The sequence below is a fragment of the Falco naumanni genome, chromosome 1, assembly GCF_017639655.2.
Source record: "Falco naumanni isolate bFalNau1 chromosome 1, bFalNau1.pat, whole genome shotgun sequence".
Classification (NCBI taxonomy): Eukaryota; Metazoa; Chordata; class Aves; order Falconiformes; family Falconidae; genus Falco; species Falco naumanni.
Genome location: NC_054054.1, coordinates 23,942,359 through 23,966,012, shown reverse-complemented (window position 1 = coordinate 23,966,012; position 23,654 = coordinate 23,942,359). Strand labels below are relative to the sequence as shown.

Sequence of the window (23,654 nt, the reverse complement as noted above, 5' to 3'; positions counted from 1 at the left end):
CACTGCTGCTCATTTGCAAAGGCTTAGCCTCCCTTGACAGCTAAAGGAGAGAAATGTCTCCCAAGGTAGCTTTATCTAAATGAAGCCCCTGATCTGAATCCATTAGCAATGAGTAGTGCAAATTAGGTTTGCTCTGTCAGTGTCATGCTTACAAACTACTTAAAGCTAGATCTTGCACTCTGATATGCCCATTTGTTCCACAAATCTTGCACTCGCCATGAAGAGGTTCAGGACAAACGGTGCGAGAGCCGAGGAGGTGTGACTCAAACAGACCACAAGCCATGTGAGCATCAAGGGATTGCTTATGTAGTGGCTCTTTATTTTCGCAGACGGTCATCCTGCCTGCAAAGTGTTTTACAGGATCCTGAGTGGTGTGCTCGTGTTTTGCCTTGCCAGTTGGTCTCCCATTGCTGCCACCTAGGTTCGGTGGAGGTGATCGTGCCTTTGTTGCAGTCGGGGACCTCTGACAAAGTTTTGTGAGGAGACGAGGTGGTAAGATCACCCAAGGCTGGAAACTCATGACTGTGCTTGAAACGCAGCTCTGACTGTTTTTGCTGTTTTTAACAGCCTCCAAGAGACTTACGAAGCAAAGAGGAACGAATTCCTGGGTGAACTCCAGAAGAAGGAGGATGAAATGAGGCAGATGTTTGTCATGCGAGTGAAGGAGAAGGAAGCAGAGTTGAAGGAAGCGGAGAAAGATGTGAGTATATTGTAACTCGGAGGACTTCCTGTAAGGATTTAGGCTGGGGCTTTTCCAAAAGAGCCCTTAGAAGGTGAGCATCCAGACTCCAACACCAAGCCTGCAAAGGTGCCTGCTGCGCATAAGCAGTCTCAAGAAGCAGATACGAGCTCAGTTCCCGGTCCTGCTGTGGACTTGTGGTGTGGCCCCATCACACAAGTCCTTTGCCACTTTTCTGTGCCTGTAAAATGGAGCAGGAGTATTCCCCGGATTTGGGCAGCTGAAGGAGGACATATGGAAGAAGTGGGAGGTGCCGCAGTATGACAGTTAACAGAAATGCCAGCCTTGCTGTGCTGTGGCAGTCCTCTGCTCTCTCACCTTTTCGGTCCCACCCAAAGAAGGGAGTATGTGTGCTGCTCAGAGTAACGTTGATTTGCAGTGGATCTTCAGCCGTGGTGCAGCCAGTGCTGCCCTCGAGCAGGCACACCTTTCTGGAGGCTGTCAGTAAGTCACTAGGGACTTTTGGGAGAGCAGTAGGTCCTGCTCGGCATGGCTGTGACAGAGCTCTTTGGGAGCTGCCCTGCTGTCATTTGCTCCGTGGGTGTGTAGGTCAGCACCGGTTCCTGTGGGACAGAGAGGATGTAGGTGTCCTGCTAGGGGAGGGAGCTGTTTCTTGGGCCTCACGGGGGGGCGTGTACTTCTGCAGAGGTGCAGAGAAGAGTATTGCCCTGAATGGCCGCGTTTTCTGGCTTAGCACAGGCACGAGAGAGTCTGCTCGGTACACCGCAATGAGGGATGGGAAACATGGGGGTCTGGAAATGTCCAGAGATTTGGCATATTCCCGCAGCGCCTTAAATTCCCACCATCTGTGTGCAAGTGTGTGTTAATTGCAGGGCTTTTCTCAAGAAGTCAGACGTGCTTGGGACAGGCCAATGACTTGTTGTTAATGCAGTGAGGCCTCGGTGCCAGCAGAACTGCTTCAGGCGTCGTTACCAGTAATCGGGGTGAAACGTTCTTCTCTTCCCGTCCAATTCTCATTGTCTCTGTCTTGGCAGCTTCACGAAAAGTTTGACCATCTAAAGAGGACTCACCAAGAAGAGAAGAAAAAAGTGGAAGACAAAAAGAAGGAACTTGAGGAAGAGCTGAACAGCTTTCAAAAGAAGAAGGCAGCAGCTCAGCTATTACAGTCACAGGCCCAGCAGGCAGGTTCTCAACAAACCAAGAAAGACAAGGACAAGAAAAAGTAAGCGGATGTCACCCACATCCTTTGTAGGGTTTGTTACAGTTTGGGAGGTTGTTTTTTCTTTCTCGCTGCATGTCTGTATTTGCTTTTTCCCATTACCAGACTGGAAACTGGGCTTTTATCAGCCTGATCAAATAAAATATTTTTTTCTAAAGGGTGGGCCAGGGACATGATCTTAATTTTTCTCTAGAAGAGTACCTTCAAGTTTTATGTTGAAGTCTGACTGGTATGGGAGAGCAATCGGATGGTGAAGGTTTGGCCTGTGATCTGTCCAGCAGCATCTGGAACAGCTCTGGGGTGTTCTGGAGTCAGGTTTATCTGTCTGAGCCAAATTTGTTCAGGGGGTCTCTACCCATCCTTTCTTTCATGCAACAGTAGTCTCCAGTTCCCATTCCTTAAGGCTATAGTTGTAAGTAGACATAGATTAGAAACCAAACCCACCATGTTATTTTTACATGGGAAATGCTAGTGCCAAAAGTGAATACTTGGAAGCTTGCTTTGAAGACATGAAGTTTTGGTTTTGTTTTTTTAAATAACAAACTACTATGGTACCGTAATTGCAGGTCAATGGCTTTTGTGGTCGTATCGAGTTGACTTAATAAGCTAAGAAACCCATACCTTTTAGTGAAGATAATGGCACTGTTTTCTACTATTTTATATTTGTATGGTAGGAGTGTAATCCTATACCCTCCAGTACTCTGAGCAACTTAGTGGGCACCAAGCCTATCTGTGGGCAGAGCCTGTCCCACGGTTGATATTTGGAGGTGAGGTTTTCCGATGTGCTCAGTTTGGACCTAACTCTGCTTCCATTGAAACTGGAGGAACGTTGCCATTGACTTGGGCTCAGTTAGGTCACTGCAGAGCTCCGCTGAAAACCTTGAGCTCTAAATTGATCCAAATTGACGTAATCTCCTTCTGGCAGCCTGTGCTCAGAGATGGCTGGGTTTAGCTTGCTGTTAGTGCAAGAGACCCCTGTATATGACATGATACTGGCTACTTCACTGGGCTTGAAAAACCAGAACACACGGTCCACGTAGATGGGATATATACAGTGAAGCCAGCTAGACCTTGCAGAGGTGAAGCAGACTGTGCCTGGCTTGTTTGGATAGTGCAGCAAGTCAGGTTACTGTAACACAGGCTGCTCTGAGGCCTCCTGTCCTAATTCTGGTTTTTCCGTACCTAGCAAGGGAATACTTGTGCGAGTCCCTTCTGGGTCACCTGTGATAATGGCACTAGTTGATAACTGCAATCGGGAAAGCTGTATAGATGGTGATGCAGCAGATCTCACTGGAAAACGCTTCTTTAACCCACACACAAAAATGACGGTTCCACGCTTCTCTTAATAGCTGGTAGTGAAGGGGTGCATTCCTTAGCAGACCCTGGCAGAGTAACCTACTCGATTAACACTAAGCTGTCACTGTTGAAAGAACCAAAATGCCAGTAGGAATGTGGTATAGACACTTTCTCTCCCTTGCTAACCTGTGAACTGAAGTCAGGTCTGAGCTGTCTTGCAGCGTGAGCCCACGAGATTCTGTTGTATTGCATATATACTAGTATATTTTTATACTTTGGGAAATTAGGCTGACACTCGCTGCATGTCCCCTGTCCCTACTGCTGGTTTGGTGCCTGTCGTTTGTTGCTTCTGCCCCTGGCTTCCCTGGGGAAGGTGGGGAGGGCCTAGGGCTACTTCCTCAGCTGATGTCAATTGATGTAGCTCCTATGGAGCCTTGCTGCTTTGTGCTGAGAACCTGGCCTTCGGCACCCGCTGAAATACATCCAGTGCTTGCGTGCTGCATGCTCTGCGTGGGTAGAAAATCATTACAGGCGGATCAGTGTCATGCTGAACTTAGAAACAGCGTGTTGGCAGCTAATGTCCAAGCATGCTGAAATACCGTTCTGCAACGACGCCTGTAAACAGGATAGGCTGAAACACTGGTGTTCTCTCATGTGAGAGGGCAGATGTGGTGACCTATTTCCTAAAAAGAATGGAAAATTTTGAGGACTCTTTATCTTATTTCTTAAACAGAGTTGGTAGCTTAATATTTGTAAGAACTCTGCAGTCAGTTTTTTCACCTCTTCGATACGAGACCAGTGCAGTATATTAATATTTGTAAGAACTCTGCAGTCAGTTTTTCCACCTCTTCGTTACGAGACCAGTGCAGCATGTAATAGTCCGGGGCGTTTTGTAACTTCTGGTCATCAGTGTTAGCTACTATTTGCTTCTGTGAAGTTGGCTGGCACATGCACAGTGTTGTGGGTGTGATCCATGGATGTTTCTAGCCACTGTGACAAACACAGTTTCTGCTTTGCTGATGCATTCACAGAAATCCAGTCATGAGGAACATGCACGTGTTTTAGTGTGTCCTTTCAGTGTCGTTCCACACCAGGTGCCGTAACTCCTTTGATTGTTCTTTAGTGTCTGAATTACTAACAGAGGCTTTAAAGGGAAATGCTGATGCTTCTGCCTTGTAGCATACCTTGTTTTTTCTAAAGGCTTTAAGTTTCTCCTTGCACTCTACTGAACAACTGCAGTTTGTATAGGTAAGGCTTTCCACCTTTCTCTGTGCTGACATGGACTGTGGTGGTTCTTGTGCGGTTGCCAGAGGAAATCCTTGCCATGCACGATCATTGTAGCCTCCCCAGAAAGTAATTCACGGGAATGCTTTTTTTTCTCGAGGTGGGATTAGATTTCTCCAACTTGGACAGCAGACTTTCCACTGTGCTGTACAAGCCAGAGGGAAGGTTCAGGGTGAAATCTGCTGCTGGCCTAACTCCATGAGGGAGAATGTGGCCTGCTTGATTTCCAGACTATTCCTGTAGGAACAGCTTGGGGGTTTAATACCTTTTTTAAAAATTAGTAATCCATTTCTCAGATTCCTGTAGCTGAGGTAAAGTTGTTGCAGCTCAGGCCTGATGACAGAAGTGTGCTGTCTGCAGGAGAGCACATCGATGCACCTCGGGCAGTTGTGTGACTGTAGAATAGACACGTACTGAAGTGCTTCCCTGAACATGGGACTGGGCGTACTTACCAAGGCCCTGCTGAAATTTTGGGATGGGACTGTGCTTTAAACCTGAACAATCTGGAGATGGTTCCTGGCAATGGACTTGGCAAAACCAAATAGGAGCAGCAAATAGCCTTCTGGTGCTTGCCTGTTGTTTGGTAGATGGCCACATGCATGCCTCAACATGTGCTGTTGTGTTACGTGCTCATCCTCAACCCCCCCAGGAGCTGGGACCATCTGTTTGGGCTCTGTTTCTGTTTATTTCAAGCTACTTCTGAAAATCAGATTAAAAACTTTTTTCCAGTTTCCTTTCTACACAATAATTTCCAGCCCAATGTGACTGGTCTGGCCATCAACGAGTCATGCTTAGCCCCAAAGCAGTCCCCAAGATGTGACATTCAGCTATAACCTGAGCTGCGACACGTGTCAGGGCCTGGCCCAACGCCCTGTAAAAAGAGGGGTTTGTTGGTGTCTGAAGGACCTGACTTGGTGTCTGAATGCTGATGTGCCAAAGTGCTGGGAGACATCGTGGTGCCCAGTCCTGAGACACCCGCGTTTGGGTGAGGCTACACACAGAGCCTTCCGTGAGAGCACCCCGTAACATGACCCAAACAGGACACCTGCAACTGTACCCCCCGGCCATGCACGTTCTGAAAAAATGAAGCTTAAAGACACCAGCCGCTGTGTGGTTACCGCCTGTAACCTTGACTAACTGATGTGTTTGGTGGTTCAGGTAGTCCTGCCCCTTGGTTTTTCTTTTTGCTTTTGCTTGTCATAGGCTGGAGTAGAGCCCAGCCTCAGGGTTTAATTTCTTTATAGTTCCATAATCCATCTGCATGCCCACCCACTAGAGCGGGTTGCTGGTGTTGGCTCTCCCGGCTTTCTTTGATTTTGATTTTTTTTTTTTTTCCATTTTGAGTTCAATTATTGCTAACTTTTTTGTTTTTTTGTTCTTTTTTTTAACTTGCAGTGCAAGCTTCACATAAAGCCTGTCAAGCCAAGGATGTTCCTGCATTCACCTGCTTTTGCAGTAATGTGTCTCTGCCATCTGTTTTCTTTCTTTTATCTTTTTTCTTTTTTTTTTCTTCATTTTTTAACATGAATAACTATTAACTCATCTAATAACATAGTGGGAACAAGAAGGAAGAAGGATTGGGTACAGGACTGTATGCAACTGGATGTTCAGGTGTGGGTGGAGGGGCAAAGTAACGATACCATATATTCTTCTTGTCAAAACCAGCAGCAGCAAATCATTCTTGGCCCCAAATTGGAACTGAGAGTCAGGGCTGGACATCAGCAGCTCAGGTGATCATCACTGGCTGGGTCAGGTCCTCAGTGTTGCTGGTATACCCAGCTCTCGGAGGGCTGGCTGCAGCAGCCCTGGGCTGAAGGGGGTCCCCGGCTCTGCAGAAACCAGCCGCAGGGAATTACTGGGTCATAGCCCTGTCCCTGGTGTGGCTAAACCCTGGAGTTTAGTCCGACCCTATTCCTTCAATAGCTAATGTGTCACAGCAATTACGAGTCCCGCTGTTGGGGGAGAGGGAGGGGGGGTATGTGTGTGTAGATAACCAAAGTTTAACTGACCTTGCATGCCATTACATTTGCATGATATTTTTTTTATTAGTTCCTGTTGTTGTTGTCTGACTTGATCATAGTAGTTGGCTTGGATTTATTGTCATGTGCTGGCATATTTTCACAGCCACCCTTCCAGTTCAGTGTAGTAGCTACCTGCTGAATGCTGCGGTGGGGACCGAGCGGCGCTGCAGGTGCCTGGGAGGACCGTACCTTATTACTGCTTTCCATGGGTTACTTGCCTGACCGTAACCTTTGAAACCTCACTTCAAATAGTACCTGGTTTCCAATGTGCGTGATCTTAGGAAGACTTAGCAGTCCTTGTGGAATCAAACGCCTGGGTAAGGGGGAAGGCATAGCCTTCAGCATCCTCTTAGAGCCTTCAGGAGGGACACGGTTTAGTGATGGCAGTGCTGGGTTAACGGTTGGACTTGGTGATCTTAAAGGTCTTTTCCAACCTAAATGATTCTATGATTCTAGAAGGATTCCTGCATGCACTTAAATACAGACTTGCAAAGCTGTGGGATCCAGAATTTCATGTCATGGGAGAGAAGGTGCCTAGACGTACATTCCCTACGCTTCCCACCAGCCCTCCTGCGCCAGGGACAATGTCCCATTCAGATGTCCCTTGAATGTGCAAAGGGGACTTACCATCAGCTAGGCCTCACTGCATGGCCAGCACGGGTGAATATTGGTCTGTTTAATGTGTATTTTCTATGCTATTGCTTTTCGGACAGGCTCTTTCCCTTCCTTCCCAAGAAGTGGCGAGCCATGCTTACTCTATGACTTCTGGATTTCTTTCTCTTCTGCTGATGTACAGCCAGCATTTCCACTGCTCCTAGCTAGGTAGTCTCCTGTTTCTTTCCTTAAAGCACTCTTAAATAACTCTTTCCACTTAAGTCTTGCACACTGCAGTTCTTTGCTTGTTTCTGGGATGGAGTTTCTTGCCTCTCTGGGAGGGGAAAAAAAAAAAAGGCAGAATTACCACCTTTTTTGAAGTGCTGGACTGTGAAATGTGTTTGGAGGTTGGCCTTTGTGTTGTCTTGCTTTTTAACCTTCACTGCTTAAACATGGCTTTGGGAAGAGGACATCTAAATACAGTGTCTTAGACAGACAGCAAAAATTGATTGAAGATGAATAAGCTGGAAATGAAACAGTTGAGACTTTTCCTTTTTCTCTTCTGTTTTTTTTTTTTATGTGTTTGGTTTTTGGGTGTGGTTTTGGGGTGTGGTTTTTTTACCTGGTCTTATTAATCATGATGCATTTTTTGTCAAGTTCAATAGGTCTGCTAGGGAGTTGTTTGGAAAAATGAAACTATGGTTCTGTGTCTTCTGGCAAATGAAGCTTTAAAATCTTGAGTTATCAAGGAATAAGTTTGGATTTTGTCAGGTTTTTTTACAGTGACATCATATGCACATCACTGAATACTTGTGTTGGTATGCTGTGCTTCAGCTGTCTCTGTGCATGTCCTCTTTTTAATTACCGACATTTTGTGCCAAGTGGAAAACTAATTTTAACGTTTATTTGTCCTGCTTCATTTAACAGCCCTTCAAGGGACGTTTGGCAGGGGAAATCAGCTATGTCTAGCTATACATATTTTTTATTATTATTTTTTTAACAGAAAGCTGTGGCCAAGTGTGTTAATGTATTTGTGGCTGAGTTTCTTTCTCCAGCCAAAAGCAAGCTGTTTTGGAGAAACTGGGAATAAACTGTGAACTTGTAGAAGTTAAAGGTACTGGTTTGGGTTTTTTGCCAAGGAGATGTTAATGACTTTTTTTTTTTTTTTTTTTTTTTCCTTAAACTCCCGGGCCATGTTTAGCTTGTTACTGCTGCACTTCTTTCTTTACTTACACCTTTTTTCACAGTAGCACCTGATTCTGCATGAAGCAAATCATACACTCACATCTAGTTGGATGTGCTTTTACCTTTGCATGTAAGTATAGGAGTAAAAGACTCACTCTTTCTGCTTCACTACTGATATGAAACCAGGTGTGTTTTTTCTGGGGGGTGTGTCTTTAAGTCCGCTTCCTTACAAGTGGCATGGTTAAAACTACTTTAAAACTTTCTGCAATAATCTGCTTTTGCCAAGATGTTGGAAAGAAGCCGTAGGGAACATGCCTTCCAGCTTCTGTTGGATGCCTAAAGCAACGCTGCGCAGCTTCTCTGCGTGCTTGAAGCTACCAAGCCAGCTGGTGGAACTGTGGGAGGCAGTTGCATGGGCAGAAGCCTGGCTTGAGAGGCACTGCAGCCTTTAATGTGCATTAGGCAGTGATAGTAACTTGCTGATAATGCCGAATGTTCCTGACAAGGTGGATTTCAAACCTTAGGATAATAAAAAGGACCAGGAAAGCACACTAAAATGTGTGTTTCTGGGATGATGGTGTTCCCAGGGCATGAAGTGAACCCTCAGAATGGGAAAACACGCAAAATCCAGGTCGCTGAGAGGGGCCGCGATAGCTCTGTAGAGGTGGGCACGCGTGTGTCTGGCAGTCGGCCAAAAAGGCAGAGGTGAACAAGGGTTTGCTCCCCTAAAACCTCACTGGGGTTGCACTGTTCCTGTCCAGGAGGGCAGTAAGTAGGAAGGTGCCCTTTGAGCTCACAGGTGTTCCATGCACCATCACCTTGCATCTCCTGCAGTGTGTGGTGCTGCCAGGGAGGGGGGGAACAGTGACGGACACCCACCCTCTGGGCTCCCCGCCAGCCCGAAAACTGCAGCTGGTGTCACCCCCTCTGTGTGCTTTTGACAGCTTGACATCCTGTCGAGGAGATTTGGATTTGTGTGTGTCTCTTCCAGCGTGTCTTTATTTAACATGACCAGTGTTTCTCCAGGTAGCTCTCATTCAGCTTCTCCTAAAACGTCCAAGTGAAAATGGAAATGTCTTTTTGTTTGTGATCATATCAGATAATGTCCATTTGAATCCAGTTACCGTTTGCCCTTCTAAGGTGTTAGAAGAGCCGCATGTTTGTCTCTTCTCCAAGGACCCTGGTTGCATTTGCAGTGTATAATATCCATGATGCTCTCATCAGCCTGTATCAGCATGGAACTATACAAATATGAAGGGTTTTTTTTAATTGACAGAAAATAAAGCTGTGAACAGCGGTAGAAATATTGTATTTGTATACATTTTTAATATCCCGATTGCCTTAAACTATAGATGTAGAACTTTATTACCTTGCTATTTGAAAATAACCTGTGTTTGTAACTAAATAATTGTTTAACCTACATACAGTGTTAATGCAAATTATATGTATGCATCTGTTAGATATTGTCACTTTATTTGATGTTAAAATATTTCAGTTTTTGAACTACAAATTGAATAATAACCTTGTAGCTAAACTCAGTCGTTTCTTGTATATGCTTTAGGTTATATACGCAAATAGTGCCAACACTTGAAGTGGGGAGAGGAAATATATTTTTACCCAAATGCCTTGGTCTTTGCGTGGCCTTTGTGACTTTGTTTTGCTGTTGCCATTTTGTAACTGTGTGAAAGGAGAGGCCGAGGCAACGCGAAGTTTCCCAGTAGCTGGGTTGTGTTTTGGAGATGCCTCTGTAGGTTTGTGCCAGTGTTTGTCAGTCGCTTTTTGTGGCGGTTTGTTCTCCAAATCAGCTGGTGTCTTGGAGAGGTCCAGGCCTCCCCGGTATAGTTGGGTTGTATGACACCTCCCTGGCGCATTCCTTCCTTCATGGCTTACTTCCTTTAAAATGTTGTTCCTCCTTTTTTTTTTTTTTCCTCTCTCTCTCTCTTCTCTCTCCCACTTTTTCATTTCAATTCTGAATCTCTGTTTCTTTTCTTTTCTGTTTTTCTCTTTTTCTGTAGCTTCTTCTTTATGTAAACGTCATCTTGCCAAAGCCCCCACACCCTCTCTCCCAGTGGACAGTAGGGCACTGGAAGAGCCTGCAGCTACGGGCGCCAGGAGAAGAGCCATCTCATTCTTCCATCACGTCTGCCCTTCTCTCCTTCCCTTTTTGTTTTTCACCTGTGCGTCTGAGGGTGCACTGTGCTGTGTGTCTCTGTGCGGGATCTGTCTGCTCCCAGCGTGTCTCCGACAGAATTGAGGCTTCCAAAAATGACAGAGGTAACGGCTGGAGGAGGGAGCTTGGCCATGATGTGACATACTGCACCGGGTTAGTTTTGTGGGTTTTCTTTTCTCCCCCCTCCCATTTTCTTTCCTTTTGCCATAATACACACGTGTTGCTGATGACAAATAGAATGACGGACTGTGAATGAGGGTGAGCGTGTAGAGCTGGAGTATTTCATTTCTGCCTCTAAAGAACACGTCTGGCTGCTTTGGACACCACAGCTTCATCACAAGTACGTCGTGCTCCTCCGACACGTGCTGAAAATAAGTCCTTAGACCTGGGTGACTTCTTGTTTTCAGTCCGCAGCCGCACGAGGCGGGGATGGCTGTCGCACACCATGTGCTGATGGAGCCTGTTCTGGGCAGCCAAGGCCTTACTATTTTCTGGCTGATCTGCCTGCGTATGAGCAAAGTAGGTATCTCTTCTTGTACAACTGAGCTGCACGGACTTGTACTTCGCTTGAGGGCTTCATTTTGTTTTCATGAAGCCTAATTAGTGATAATTTTTTTTTACCAATCCTGAACATGGGATAGCTGTTCAACTTTCTAACTTGTTTACTTTGGAAGTGAATTCAGTCAAAAAGCTTGAGAAGTGCCAAAGGATTGTTTGAAGGTAAAAACAAAGCTCGTAAACTTGGTGTGTAGTGACCTCTAGCTGGGTTGGGGTGGATGGAAGGGGACAGCCTGATGATCCTCTCTGGATATTTTTTCATGTGGGGTGATGCACTTTTTTTTTTTTTTTTCTTTAACCGAATACTAGTGATTTATTCTTCTCATCTGTGACCCTTAATCAAGGAATTCACCTCCTTTAACCTGCCGTGGAAAAGATGCTATTAAATCATCCAGGGTTTGCCTCCTCAATCTGTGTGCGAAGCGCAAGCTGCCACGGGTCTCTGCTGAAACCTGCTGGGTTTTTTTAAAGAAGCACAATATTTTTCAGCACTTTTCAGTGACAAGGGTTAGACACTCCTGCCAGCCTGGTGGTATTTTTCTAAAGTGGCAGAAGAACTGTTTATCCTGGAAAACCTTTGCAGCCAACTAAGTGACTTTATAGATACAATCGGGAAGATTATTAAATATTGGCCTTGCGCATATGCTGTAATGATTTACCTGGTATGTAAATGGCATTGCTGACCGTTGCTCAAGTTGAAGGGATAGGGATATTAGCACAAATGTAGCTTAGGGCAGATTTTGCATTGATACTGACAACGGGGCCTGCCCCACTCCTTAGCCTTCAGCACTCTCAGGTGAGGGTCTGCACTCCAGCCACTGGTGCTTACCAGGAGAGCCAGATCTAAAAAACATTTCACATCCAGCCTTTGGAGGATGAAACAGAGTCCCTACCGCCGCACAGGCTGAGGCCTTGAGGGTGTTGTTGGATTAAACCTTGCCTGTGTCAAGTCCTTTCTTACTCTGCAAAACTGCAGGTGCTTTGCTAACTGGGAGCAGGTTGCAGGAGGGAAGCCTTCTTGTTTTGACAGGGCTTAGGCAGCAGCTCTGCATGCACCGGGCCAGCCATACCTAGCAAAAAGTGACGGGCCGAGCCACACGTTATCTGAAGTGAATCGGTAACCCTGCAGCCAAGGGCTGCTGCGGGACTGGGGCTGCTGGTCCTTGAGCCACCCCTGTGCCTCATCCAGGGCGACTCATCTCTGGCCTGGGGTTCTCTGCGCATGAAGGCGGTTGCTGTTTACTGAGAAAATGTCTTGCCCATTAAAACACCCCATTTACAAGTGCTGTGTCTCTCTTTTTTCAGTGTTGGCACCTAGGCCAGTCTGCAGTGTCAGGGACCACCCAGGGGCCTTGTCTTGGCTTGTCTTTGCAACCCCCTCCATGGTGGTAGCCTCCAGCTTGCCAAAATACCTGTTGGTTACTTGCCCAGAGGCCACCCCACCTGTGGGACGGCCCCTGCAGCACCCTGGGCAGTGAGACCCTCCCCAGTGCCCCTGTTTTGGGGAGGGAATCCTCTTCTTATGTTTCTCATGTTCCTTGGACTTTTTTTTTTGCCTTCATTTAAAAATTGTGGTGTGGGTTTATCTGCTGGTAGGTGTCTAGCCTATAAAATCCCACCGCTGTGCTATAGCCTCTCATGAAATAGTCACTTACGTATTTAGTTCATGGTCTTGGATGGGCACAGAGCTATTCTGCTGGGCTCTACCTTGTGTCAGCTCACCCATGTTGGGATGATGACAGTGGTTTGGGACCCAGGGTTGGTCATGGGTGGCTGGGCATCATTTACTGCAAGTAAGAAGAAAAAAATTAGGTGGTGGTGTGTTGTTTGGGGGGGGGGGGGTCCTGTACTTAAAGAGAGGAATCTTAGCCATGTAGCTGTGCCTTGTGACTCTGAAATCTTGTGTGTCAGTAGGAAGTCATGACCAAATTTGCAGGCTGGCAACACTGAAGGAGTATCCCAATGGATTCCCGTCTGCCAGGTCAGCCCTGGGCTTTGCCAGGAGCTCTGCAGACCTCGACTTTTAGGGCACTTGTGCCCTTTGCAAGTGCAGGGCTGTACTGGAGGAGGTGGTTTCTCAGCAGCTGGAGGGGCTCAGGGCTAGGTGACCCACCAGTAGTGCTCCTCTGTCAAGAAGGTTCGAAGAAGGGCAAAACCCTTTTGCTGGTTGACTACTAAATTCAGATAGAATTTTTTTTTTTAAAGCTTTATATAAAAAGAAGCAGGTAAGTGCAAACCAAATGCCAACACTTACATGACCTGCCTTTATTTTGCAGCTGTAGAGTTTTGCTGTGCTGGTGCCTTGAGTCCTGCATGCACCTCTGGACTTCATGTCTCCAGAAGGACGTAGTGGAGTTAGAGAAGGGCACTAATGACAAAATGGGATGGAGCAGCAGCCTGCCAGGTGAGACTGCAAAGGCTTGGAGGCCTCAGTTTGGAGAGAGAAAGGCTGAGATGAGAGGGAGGATCAGCCCTGCTGTGAGCTTGGAGGTTGCAGCAGGTGTCCTCTAGAGGTCCCTTGCAGCCTAAATTTATTTAGCCTGATTCTGTGTTACAAAGTCCGCTAAGTTATGATGATGGTGGTGGGTGCTGACCTGCTAGTTACCCCGCTGTCTGACTAGAACCAGAGAGCACATAGCTAAAAGGAAATCAGCTCAAAACAGAGTAACGTTCTTACAGAGCAGGCAGTACCCTTCTGGAACTTGTTGCCCCAGGTTGTTGTGGCGGATGGTATCTGCAGAAGGTTTTGGGGTTTGGGCTTTTTTGGTTCATTGGTTTTGTTCTCTATTTTTAAAGGTAAATTCATGGGGAACAGAGGCACAAGGAACTTTAAGAGGGGGGAACGTGATGAAACATCTGACATCCAGCAGTCTGGTGGTGGTGGATGCTGGGGCAGAGGGAGGGGAACGGAAAGCATGTGTGGGCGCTGCAGGCGGTGTTTGCAGCGAGATGTGTGTCGGACAGGGCTGAGCTGCAGGAGCGCTGCCAAGGCTTCCCCGCACCTCTGTGCTGGGCAGAGGGGCTGGTGCCGTGCCTTTGGCTCGCTCCTCCATGGCACGCAGCTCTTGGGGGAAGAGGTGTCAGCGTGGGGAGGTAATTGCAGTGTGAAATCTGTTGTTGGACAGCCCAGAGGGGTTATTTGTCGCTTGGTGTCATCAGATGCCCCCAGCAGAGCTGGGAAAGCCGCTTCATCCACAGGACTAAGCTAGTTTAAAATCGTTTGTGGGCTTAACCCTCCTGTTGCTGCTGGAGAGTAAAAGAGCTTTAAGGAGCTCCCAAAGTGCAGAGCTAGGACAGCTTCCAGGTTGGACGTGCCCCATGGCAGCAGCCAGCGGGGCGCAGTGCCATGTGGCTGCGGGCTGGGTGGCAGCATGCCTGCCAGAGGGGACCGAGGTATCCACCTACCAGCTGCTTGAGGAACGAGCATCTCCCCCACGCTCACTATCTGCAGGTCTTGTGTAAGAGAGAAATACTTTATGAATGATCCCCCCGGGCTAACTGGGACGAAGGAGGTGAATCGGTATCTCTCTGAGGCAGTGTTGTGGAGAAAATTGCAGAGAGGTTACTGCTATCAGGTCTTCAAAGCAAACCCCTGTGAGATGTTGAGGGAAGATGGGGTCTTGCAGGGAGTAACAGCTGCGCGGCACATAAAGGTGAGCTGGGAGTATTGCTAGGCGGCTTTGAAACAAGTAGCAGTGCTCTGCCGAAACACAGCTGCCACGCGCCCGGGTGCTCCCTGGGGTTTGGGGCACTGTGCTGAGCAGCGGCATGCATGGGTTTGTGCATGGAATGGGTTTATCCCGTTGCCCCAGAGGGAGGTGAGGCAGCACTGAGCTGAGCCTGCAGTTTACAACTGGTTTCCCTGCAGCTGGCCGTTCACCTGACCCCTGTGCTCAGCGGCACTCCTGCCATTGCTGCTCTGGGCCTCTGCTACACCAGGCAGACCCAGTGCTCGCCATCTTCGCTAGGTCCGCGGCATGAAGCACTGGGGTGCTGTGAAGCTTGGGGGAAGGCCACATGAATATGAGAAGTCACGGGCATCAGGGGATATTCTCCTCTGCGTAACAGGCAGCCCTGGCAGCGCTCCAGGATGGTCCTGTGTTTTGACAGCAGGAACAACATACAAGTCAGCCCGCTAGTGGAGTGGCGAGGCGATGGGTGAGGGCTGCATTCGGGCTGTGTCTTTGCCTGGTGGTTGGTTGGTTGTTTTTTGTTTGTGGGGAGGAAATGTGAGAAGTGGGAAATGTATTTTCTCTCTGGCAATGCAGGTTGTTTCCAAATCAGCTGGACCTTGCTGTGTGGGGGAGCTGGTCGTGCTGGGATGTGGCTCATTTTGAAAGGCAAGCCTGTCTTTGAACATCGCCTTTTTAGCTGCAAAACACTGCAAACCTGTCCACCAGTGCAGCCAGCAATGCAGACCTGCATTCCATGGGCTCCTTGCTGGCCCTAGCTGGCCTGGGATATGGGTGCCTGCTGCACCAGCAGCAGGAGGAGATCTGCAGAGCTGAAGAGCACCTTGTGACATTGCTGCAGTCCCCTGTGGAGGCTTGTGTGCCAGCCCTGGCCTCCGAGACCCAGGGTGGCCGGTCCCTAAAGCACAGCTCAGCCAGCCAGCTCAGCACCAGGACAGGAGGGCTAAGCTGGCGCTCCGAGTCCGGTTATGTTTTGCCCCTGGCTCATGGCAGAGCTCAGGGCCTGCACCTGGGGCATGAGTGGTTTTGCAGGTGAATCCTCTGTACCCCACTGCATCTGTACGCCTCGATGGTGCAGCCGGGCTCTCGGGTGTATCAAGGTACCACAGGCACAACCGGGCATTCCCTCAGTGGATGCGTCCCATACGTGCTGGTGGGTTGAAAGGGTGCGTTGAAATCTAGTGTGCTCACAGGAAAAGCAGAGAGGAAGGAAAGAGATGACCTCAGGCGGTGCATTCCCAGTGGCAGAGAGGGAGTTTTCCTTTTGCATCCAGAAGAGCAAAAGGCAACAGGATGCTGCTGGGCAGCGCAGCTAGGAACTGGCCCACAAGTGTCCTAGTGCCTGCACGCAGACAGCCGGGCAGCGGCCTCAGCCAGGCCCTGCAGGGGGGCATCTGCCCAACTGGGGACAGGCTTTGCCTGTCCCAGCCTTGTTTGCATTGGAGCTGCCTGTAGCCAGGCGAAAGACAAGCAGCGTGGACTTGTGCATAGCGCCAACAAGATAAAAAGGTGCCTCCTTCTGCGATCTGCTCCGGGGCTGGGGGAGTGCTTGGGTGCTGGGGGCTCCGGGGTGTGAGGGCTGCCTTGGCAGCAGGGGAGGTTTTGAGCCCTGCCTTTTCAGGCGGGTGCCTCAGGTGCACTCCGGGTTGGTGCAGCGCAGGGGGGCTGGGAAGGTTCCTGGGCCCTGCCCCTTTCCAGCGTGGTGCTTAATACCTGCAGAGCCAGAAGTAACGCTGCCTTTAGCGAGTGCAGTTCTGAGGGCAGCGGTGGTACCGTAAAAGTAATTTTGTGACTTTCAAAAGCTGCTTCTTGCTAGAGGCATCTCCCTGCCCCTTTGCTGCAAACAACAAAGTTGTTGCTTTTCCTCAAAGCAACAACAAAAATAAAAGGTTTCTTGCCTGCAAACGTGGCACACCTGGGGCCCAGCGCAGCTCAGCAGCCTCGCTCCGTCACTGCAGGGCTCCGCTACCAGGGCTGTGCGAGCTGGGGATGCGCCTGGTGTGGGGACAGCCAGGACCTGCTCTCGTCCTGTTGTTTTTTGCGGGAGGAGAAAATGGTGAGAAGGAAAACTCTGTTGCCTTCTCACAAAGCGCCTCACAACCACGGCTGCAGCACATCTGGTAGAGCAGAACTGCTCCGGCAGCACCCAAATCTCTTTCCTGACGCCCAGCTTCCCCCCCTTCTGTTCCAGCCTGGGTCCCGCCAGCTGGCACAAGCAAACACCTTCCTTTCTCCAGCCCGGCGCCAACTCCTCTCCTTCTGCGCGTCTGCAGATGGCTTTGGGCCGGGATCCTCCCGCGTGCCTGTGTGCTGCCGCTGCTGCAGCCGAATGGGGAGCGCATCCCTGAAACTGGGAGGGAAGGAGCGTGGGGAGGGGGAGAAGCCAGCAGAAGGTGAGGCTTAGATTTATTGCCGTGGGATGACAACGCCGTGGCACTTCGGGCCCATCTTCTTCCCTGAAAAACTCTCTCCACAGCGGTGTACGGTGCAGGCTGGCACCGCTGGAAGAGGCCTGGCTCACTTCTGACCGCGGGTGCAGCTGGAGCGCTGAGCAACTGCTCCCTTCAAGCTGGATCACTTGAACCGCCGCTCACACGCAGCAAGCGCGCACAGGCTCCCCTCTGTGCAGAAACCGCGGGTGCCTGGCTCGGTGTGAAAACGGCCTGGCTCTGATCTTTCTCATGCTAATGTTGTTTTATCTCGTGTTGGAAATCAGGGCAGTTACTTTTATTTCGAGCTGTTGTGCTGTGTAATTTAACAGAAAAAGGTGTTCGCCTTGCAGTGGGTTTGGAGCAGTGAGCGTCAGGATGACGGAGCTCCTGCGGCGAAGGGGTGTTCTGCTGGGGGTGCGGTAGGTGAAGCCCCAAACCTGCGCAGCACCCTGGCTGAAGAAAAGCGAGCAACGGGAGAAGAGAGAAGGTCAGGGACTGGTTATACCATGAGGACAGAAAGGGCTGGAAGGGGAAAAGGAAGGCGCACACCCCGCCGAGAAATATGTCTGTGGGATGAGATCCCCAGGACACGGGCAGGAAGAGAGCTGAAACCTCGAGAAGTGTCTGTCACAGTGGACTCCGCGCAACAAAACCAATGGCACCTCAGGAGATGTGAGGCAGGAGGGGCCGGCTCCTCCTGAAATTCAAAGCCAGCCGGGAAGAAGGTGAGATTACAGAGCAGAATCAATTCCATAGCCTACGAGTTTACAGAGAAAAGCAGAAAGGAATTCTGTGCTAACGTTTTCGTTACCAGACGTGCCTTTCAGTGGAAGGGGTGTCAGGCAAGCAGGCACCCACAACCAGCCTGAGCTCAGGAAACACGACTCCAACGAGGCGTTCCGTTCCGAATAGCAGAAAGGAGATGGCTGCAAGATGGGTGAGCTGGATGCACCAAGCGGCCTGTGCTCAGCTGGGAGGAGCAACAGCCTTGGGACCAGCCTTGGGACCGAGGAAGGAGTGAGAAGCACCGGAGTTGGGGCTAGAGCTGGAACCGCTGCAGAGGCGGTGATGAGTTTGTGTTGTGCAGCTCCCCTGGCACCCCGGCTGCCCAGCGCCCCTCAAGTCGCTTTGCCACAGCTCTGGCACGGAGCAGCTCCCTTGCGGCCTCCAAGTAAAACTGATCCTGGACGGGGGTGAAAAGCACAACGCCAGACTCGGAATCCAGGACAACTTTCTTTATTGCTACCAGAAGGCTTTCATCAGTACAATGGCTCCAAGTACGATACCTTCCTCAGGGCTGTGGAGAGAGCTTACAATTGGAACGGGTCATTCTGAGAAAACAGAGGTGTACATTTAAGAGACAAGTTTTTAAAGGTTTTACGCTTGGTTAGAGGTTACATGAACACAAAACTTCCGGGTTAGGGTCTTTTGGTTTTGTGGCTGATAATTACACACCTTTCAAACCTCAGGCGTACGTAGCTGCCCCAGCACCTCACCGAGCAGTGCGGGTCACATGCTAAGCGTAGAAACATATGGGGAAAAAAACAGACTCTGCACAATTTAAGGTTTACACTTGATGTAGAGTCAAGCAGTGGTGAAAATCCACACTGAGTGCAAACAAGAAAAAAATACCATTTTTTGTTGAAGTGATACAAAATCCATTAGCTGTTTGCTGTGTTAGAAAACACAAACTGTTTCAACCTGGAGAAGTCTCTGTGCAAGGTACAGAGAGCAGCGGCTGGCTGCCCGAGTGTTCTTCTAGAGTACTTTCACACTCCTGTGGCTATTACTTAAGTGTGGAGCAGCTTGCAAGCATTGGTTTTTGGTTTTTTTCCTGACTAACCTTTTATTTAAATCCAGTTTTTAAACATTATCACATTTAAACACCAAAGTGCTAACAAAACAAAAAAGGTCTTTTTCTTTAGAAAGGAAAAAGAAAGCTGTCATGAAGGTCAGGTAGTACAGAACATCATGCACAAGACTTGCTGAGAATTAAAAAAGGAGCAAGCAGAAAGAGAGCAAGGAGCAGATGGAGATCGGATCAGAGAGGTGGTAGTTGGCTGGGAAACCTGGAACAACTCTGCACGACTGATGTGAGCTCTTGGACATGGAGGATGGGTTACAATACACAGGAGCAGAAAAACAGTGGAACTGACAACACTAGAAAGAAACAATTTTTTTGCTACTTTTTTTGTTTGGTTTTTGGGTCTTTTTTTAGATTTTTATACTTTTTTGTGTTTTTAAGTGCTTAAATAGTGGAACTATAATTAGCCGCACAAGAAAAAAATTCAAAAAAGGGTTGGGATTTTTTTTTTCTGTTTTTTGGCTCCCTTCAGTTCAGCCTGAGAAGGTATGGCCCCTTCTTCCCCCACTGAGAACACAGGGTGCCAGGTTCTGCACGGTTTCTAGAGTAGCTGTGGTGGAGCAGGTGGTGTGCGCCCACAGCTACATAACAGAGACTGGCTGTAAAGGTGGACAAGGGGAAACGTTGCCCTCCTGCCTCGAGACATCAGCGCCACAAACAGAGCCCATGTTTTCAAGAGCCACTACCTCTGGAGCAATGTCTTCGTTGTAGAGACGCTTGATACCATCGTAGAAGTCATCCACTTCCATCTCTTCCACTTTACGCTTGGCAGAGGCTTGCTTGCAACCGCTGGGAGCTGGCAGACGCTGGTAGAGCGCGGCTGTACCTGTGACTGGCACTTCTGGCCTGCCGTTGTCCTTGGAGAAACCTGGCCCTGGGACAGAGGAGGGCTGGCATTTGAACGCTCCTCTGTTACAGGTCACCAGGGTATGCTGGAGGGGACTGTAGACATATACAGAATTGGGCAGCAGAGAAGACTGCAGAGTGGAAAGGTGATGTGCCACAAGCTCCCGGCAGTGGATCAGCTGCGAGCTATCCATCTGGAGGGGGAAGACAAGCAAAGATACCGGCATTACGGGATCGCTGCCAAGGAGAGGAGAGGCCGTCAGCCAGGGCAGGGCAAAGGCTCTGAGCACACCGCCACCCAGGCCCCTCACTTCTCAATGACATGCTGGATGCAGGAGAAAGTAAGCGATAAAGGACCAAAAAGACCCCCAGCACGATGACTTGGTAAGATGCAGACCCCTGCTCCTTCTTACGCCTCATGGGAATAGCGGAGAGGGGAAACCTTTCGGATATTAGAAGGTTTCACTGCGTATTTTCAGCAGCTGGAGTGTTTGTCTTTGCAGTACTTGTCAGGACCACCCCATGCACTTAGCGGCTAACCAGGACTTTCTCCCCAGTGTGGTGTTTTCTCCGCAGTGCAGAGTGCCTGCATACACCAGGACACTCAGCTCCTCCCTTTGTCACCTACTGCATGCAGTCACCATCAAAACTCTGCAGAACTGTCCCAAACAAACCCTCGCTTCAGGCTGAAGCACCGCCATCCTTGCAAAAGCGTAACTGCAGGCAGAGAGCAGCAGCTGGGGATCCGAAAGCCCCGGCTGGCTTGGCTTGGCTCGGCTCACTGGAGGATGGAGCAAGACACAGCCTCCTGCAGCGCCCAGGCCCTCCCCGCTGCCATGTGCGGTACCAGCACCCCCTCACCTGTGCCTTCTGGAGCAGCTCGATGATGAGAGCCAGCCAGTCGGGGAGCAGCTTCTCCAGCTCCAGGCTGACGATGGCCAGCGCCAGCATGGAGCCCTTGAACTGCAGCAGCTGGTAACAGGCCATGCAGTGCAGCAGCTGCTTGGTGAGCGCCGCCACGTGCTGAGAGGGACTCAGCTTGGGCAGGATGGTCAGTAGCTGAGGCCTGTTGGACACCGCAACTGCGTGGAACTGGGGGGGGAAACAAGCACGTGAGGCAGCTGGCGTCGCTGACAGGCAACCCCACAGGCAAAGCCAGGTCAGACTCCAAGAATGGCATGCGACACGTCTCTGATGCACAAGGATTCTCCAGCTTAACAGTCTATTTCTGCACCGTGGGGGAAAAAAACCAAGGCGTTGAACCTGCCAGCAGCTTGGTGCCACCTTTCTGGCAGGACCTGGCATCGTACACATCGTCTGCCTGGGGAACCAGGCTTCCCGGGGCTCTGCAAAAGCCTACCCCCTTCCACCCTTCTCTCTCGGCAACACAGGTCTGGCAGTTGGTGTCCTAGACAAAAACCGCTTTTCAAGCAAGCAGAGGATGCAATTCAAGAGAACCTCAGGACACTTTCCGTCCCTTTGCCTTACCCATGAATCTGGTTCTCTGGCCATGCCCTTCTGCAGCAGGCACAGAGCATACCCATCGCCCAGCATCGGCGCTTTCTCCATGGCTGTACTTAACTGCTTTTGTGCTGCCTGGCATTTAGCTCTGAGCAAACGCACTAGCAATTAAGATTATGAGGCAATGTTTCTCAGGAGTGGCGAGTCTTAGTGTGTAGTTTAACATGCCTCAAAACAGGCCAGATGGTCAGATGGCACGCCCACGTTTTGGAAATTGCACCCCAAGTGTCACAAGTCTCCTGAAATTCTCTGGCAAGGCTTTTTCTTTCAGAAACTACTTGTACAGAGGAATTCCAAACACATCCTGAGGTCTTCGCTCCCCTACAGGTACAGTTTTTGTCTAGGTACCTCGATACATTATGTACACCGACAGACACCAGAAAGAACACAAGCAGCCCTTTACTTACAATATGAAGGAAATCCAGTGGCGTTGCCATGTGAAGATCCCAGTTCAGTTTATCCAGGATAATCTTCTCCATTCGGCGAATTTCAGCTGGAGAACAACCACAAAAGCTATCCCGAGCCAACACCTTCAGTACTGGAATCCTCTGCAAAAGCCAACACAAAAAAGAAATGAGAGAACCAGTCATTATAGAAATCACACAAAACGCTTCGTTCCTGTCCTGGCAAGCGTCAGCCACCATGTGCAAGCAAAGGCAGGACTGGGAGAGCTGTGTTCACACAATGCTAAGGTGGTAAGAACAAAAAAATTACCTCATCTTCCTCAATGGTCTTTGCAGCAAGGAAGAAGCAGCTGATTGCAATACAGTTCAAGTACTTTGGACGGGCCTACAGTACAGAAAAGCAGAGAAGTCTCTGTGTGAATGTGATGCAAAAATTATGCTCAATCCTTTCTGGTCGGACATCCTGAGCCCCAGGGTCTCGGCTGCCCAGGCAGTGCGTTCCGGATCGACAGGCTGACCTCCTACGCCACAGCGGTGGCAAGCCATGCCAAGCAAAACTCCACACTCCGTGATGTAAGGCAGAGCAGCAACCTGCCAGCCCTGCGATCGTAACTGGCTCCCACTGATGTGCAGCACTGGAGTGGAAAGAGCTCGAGTTTAGGCACTGCAGTAGAAACAGGAAGGAGAGAATCAGAAGGGCCAGACTGTCACCTGGCAAAAAAAAAATAAATATTGCCACTCCATCTGCTTCAGCAGAGCTCTGCTGCTAGTGCTGCTGGGGGTCAGACACAGAATAGGCAGGAAAAAGAAGGTAATTTATGAAACACTGTCCTTGCCAAGGGATGTGTAAAACACCCGTGAAAACCACTACTCATGTAATTTCACATTGCAGTTCTCAAAACCGTGGCTCGGGGATTGTCAGAGGAGAGGTGGTCCCTTCCAGTGAGTTGTTTTAGGCAGGGTAAGTGAAATTTGGAGGGGAAAGGGTGATTTTTCATGTGCATCAAAACCTCCTTTTTCTGCGGCTCGGCTGGGGGCAGAGGGGGGCCGCAGGCTGCGTGGCTGTAAGCATGCGGGCAGTCCCTGCGATGGACCAGGCTGCGCGCTGAGTATGGCACAGCGGCTGGAGATTTCGCTCTGCAGCCATCTCTGTCAATGTGACTGTCTGACTTGGCTTCCAGCACCGGCATAAAAGCCATAGGATGCGGCCAGCAACTCCTTAGTGGCTGGGGGCCGGGAAGTGCAGAGCCGCTGTTCCTAAACCTTGCTGCAGCCGAGCGGGTAGCCAGCTGCAGAGCCGTGCCCCCACCTCCGACAGCCTACTGGCAGCTGGTGCTCTTCTCTCCACATTAGAAGATGCTGAAAGCAAAGGTAAGTGAAAATCCTGCACCAAATGTGAAAATCTACTTACAACCTGAACTGCTGCCACGATTTATTCTTGCTAGGTAAATTTTAGCAAATGCAACAGAGTTTATGGGGTAGCTGAAGGGTGAGTGCCAAAAAAAACCCCACCCCACAACCATGCAGGATTGTGTCCAAACTGAAAATCTTTACCTACGCTCAGCCTTAGTTACTTAAAAAGGGCCATGCTATGCCTAGAGGTTTGGTTTCCTAGCGTCATTTTAAACTTCTACTTAAATATGTGTAGAAAATCCACACTTGGGAGCGGGGGCACTGCATGCACACATCCACATCTGCTTGTGCACTCAGGTGTCACTGAAAGCAAAGAGAATGAATTCCCTTAGGGCAAGACTGGAACTTGTTCTTGACCATTCACGCAGGTTCAAAGAAAACTGTCAAGTTAGCACAAAATTATGTTCAGCAAAGAAGGACACCTTCTGTGTCACATTCAGGGAAAAGCACAGGTG

At 49.3% G+C, this 23,654-nt stretch overlaps 2 protein-coding genes across 5 annotated transcripts in view; one reads left to right on the top strand and one right to left on the bottom strand.

The window, feature by feature from the left end:
• SEPTIN11 (septin 11) overlaps positions 1 to 12,284 on the top strand; it is a 61,232-nt gene extending 48,948 nt beyond the window's left edge. The window contains exons 8-11 of one of the 3 annotated variants that reach the window (XM_040585889.1): positions 568 to 700; positions 1,735 to 1,922; positions 4,247 to 4,309; positions 5,895 to 9,921. In XM_040585889.1, the coding sequence (XP_040441823.1) occupies positions 568 to 700; positions 1,735 to 1,922; positions 4,247 to 4,280 (355 nt within the window). In that variant the 3' untranslated portion in view covers positions 4,281 to 4,309; positions 5,895 to 9,921. Of the gene's footprint in view, positions 1 to 567; positions 701 to 1,734; positions 1,923 to 4,246; positions 4,310 to 5,894; positions 9,922 to 10,314 lie in introns of those variants that run through there. The other 2 variants (XM_040585902.1, XM_040585894.1) reach the window with 2 other exon arrangements.
• Positions 12,285 to 18,371: 6,087 nt separating this feature from the next.
• CCNI (cyclin I) overlaps positions 18,372 to 23,654 on the bottom strand; it is a 35,428-nt gene continuing 30,145 nt past the window's right edge. For both annotated transcript variants that reach the window (XM_040585855.1, XM_040585861.1), the window contains 4 exons: positions 22,097 to 22,171; positions 21,790 to 21,930; positions 20,723 to 20,953; positions 18,372 to 20,055 (listed from right to left, as the gene is read on the bottom strand). In XM_040585855.1, coding sequence (XP_040441789.1) covers positions 19,597 to 20,055; positions 20,723 to 20,953; positions 21,790 to 21,930; positions 22,097 to 22,171 — 906 coding nt within the window. In that variant the 3' untranslated portion in view covers positions 18,372 to 19,596. The remainder of the gene's footprint in view (positions 20,056 to 20,722; positions 20,954 to 21,789; positions 21,931 to 22,096; positions 22,172 to 23,654) is intronic.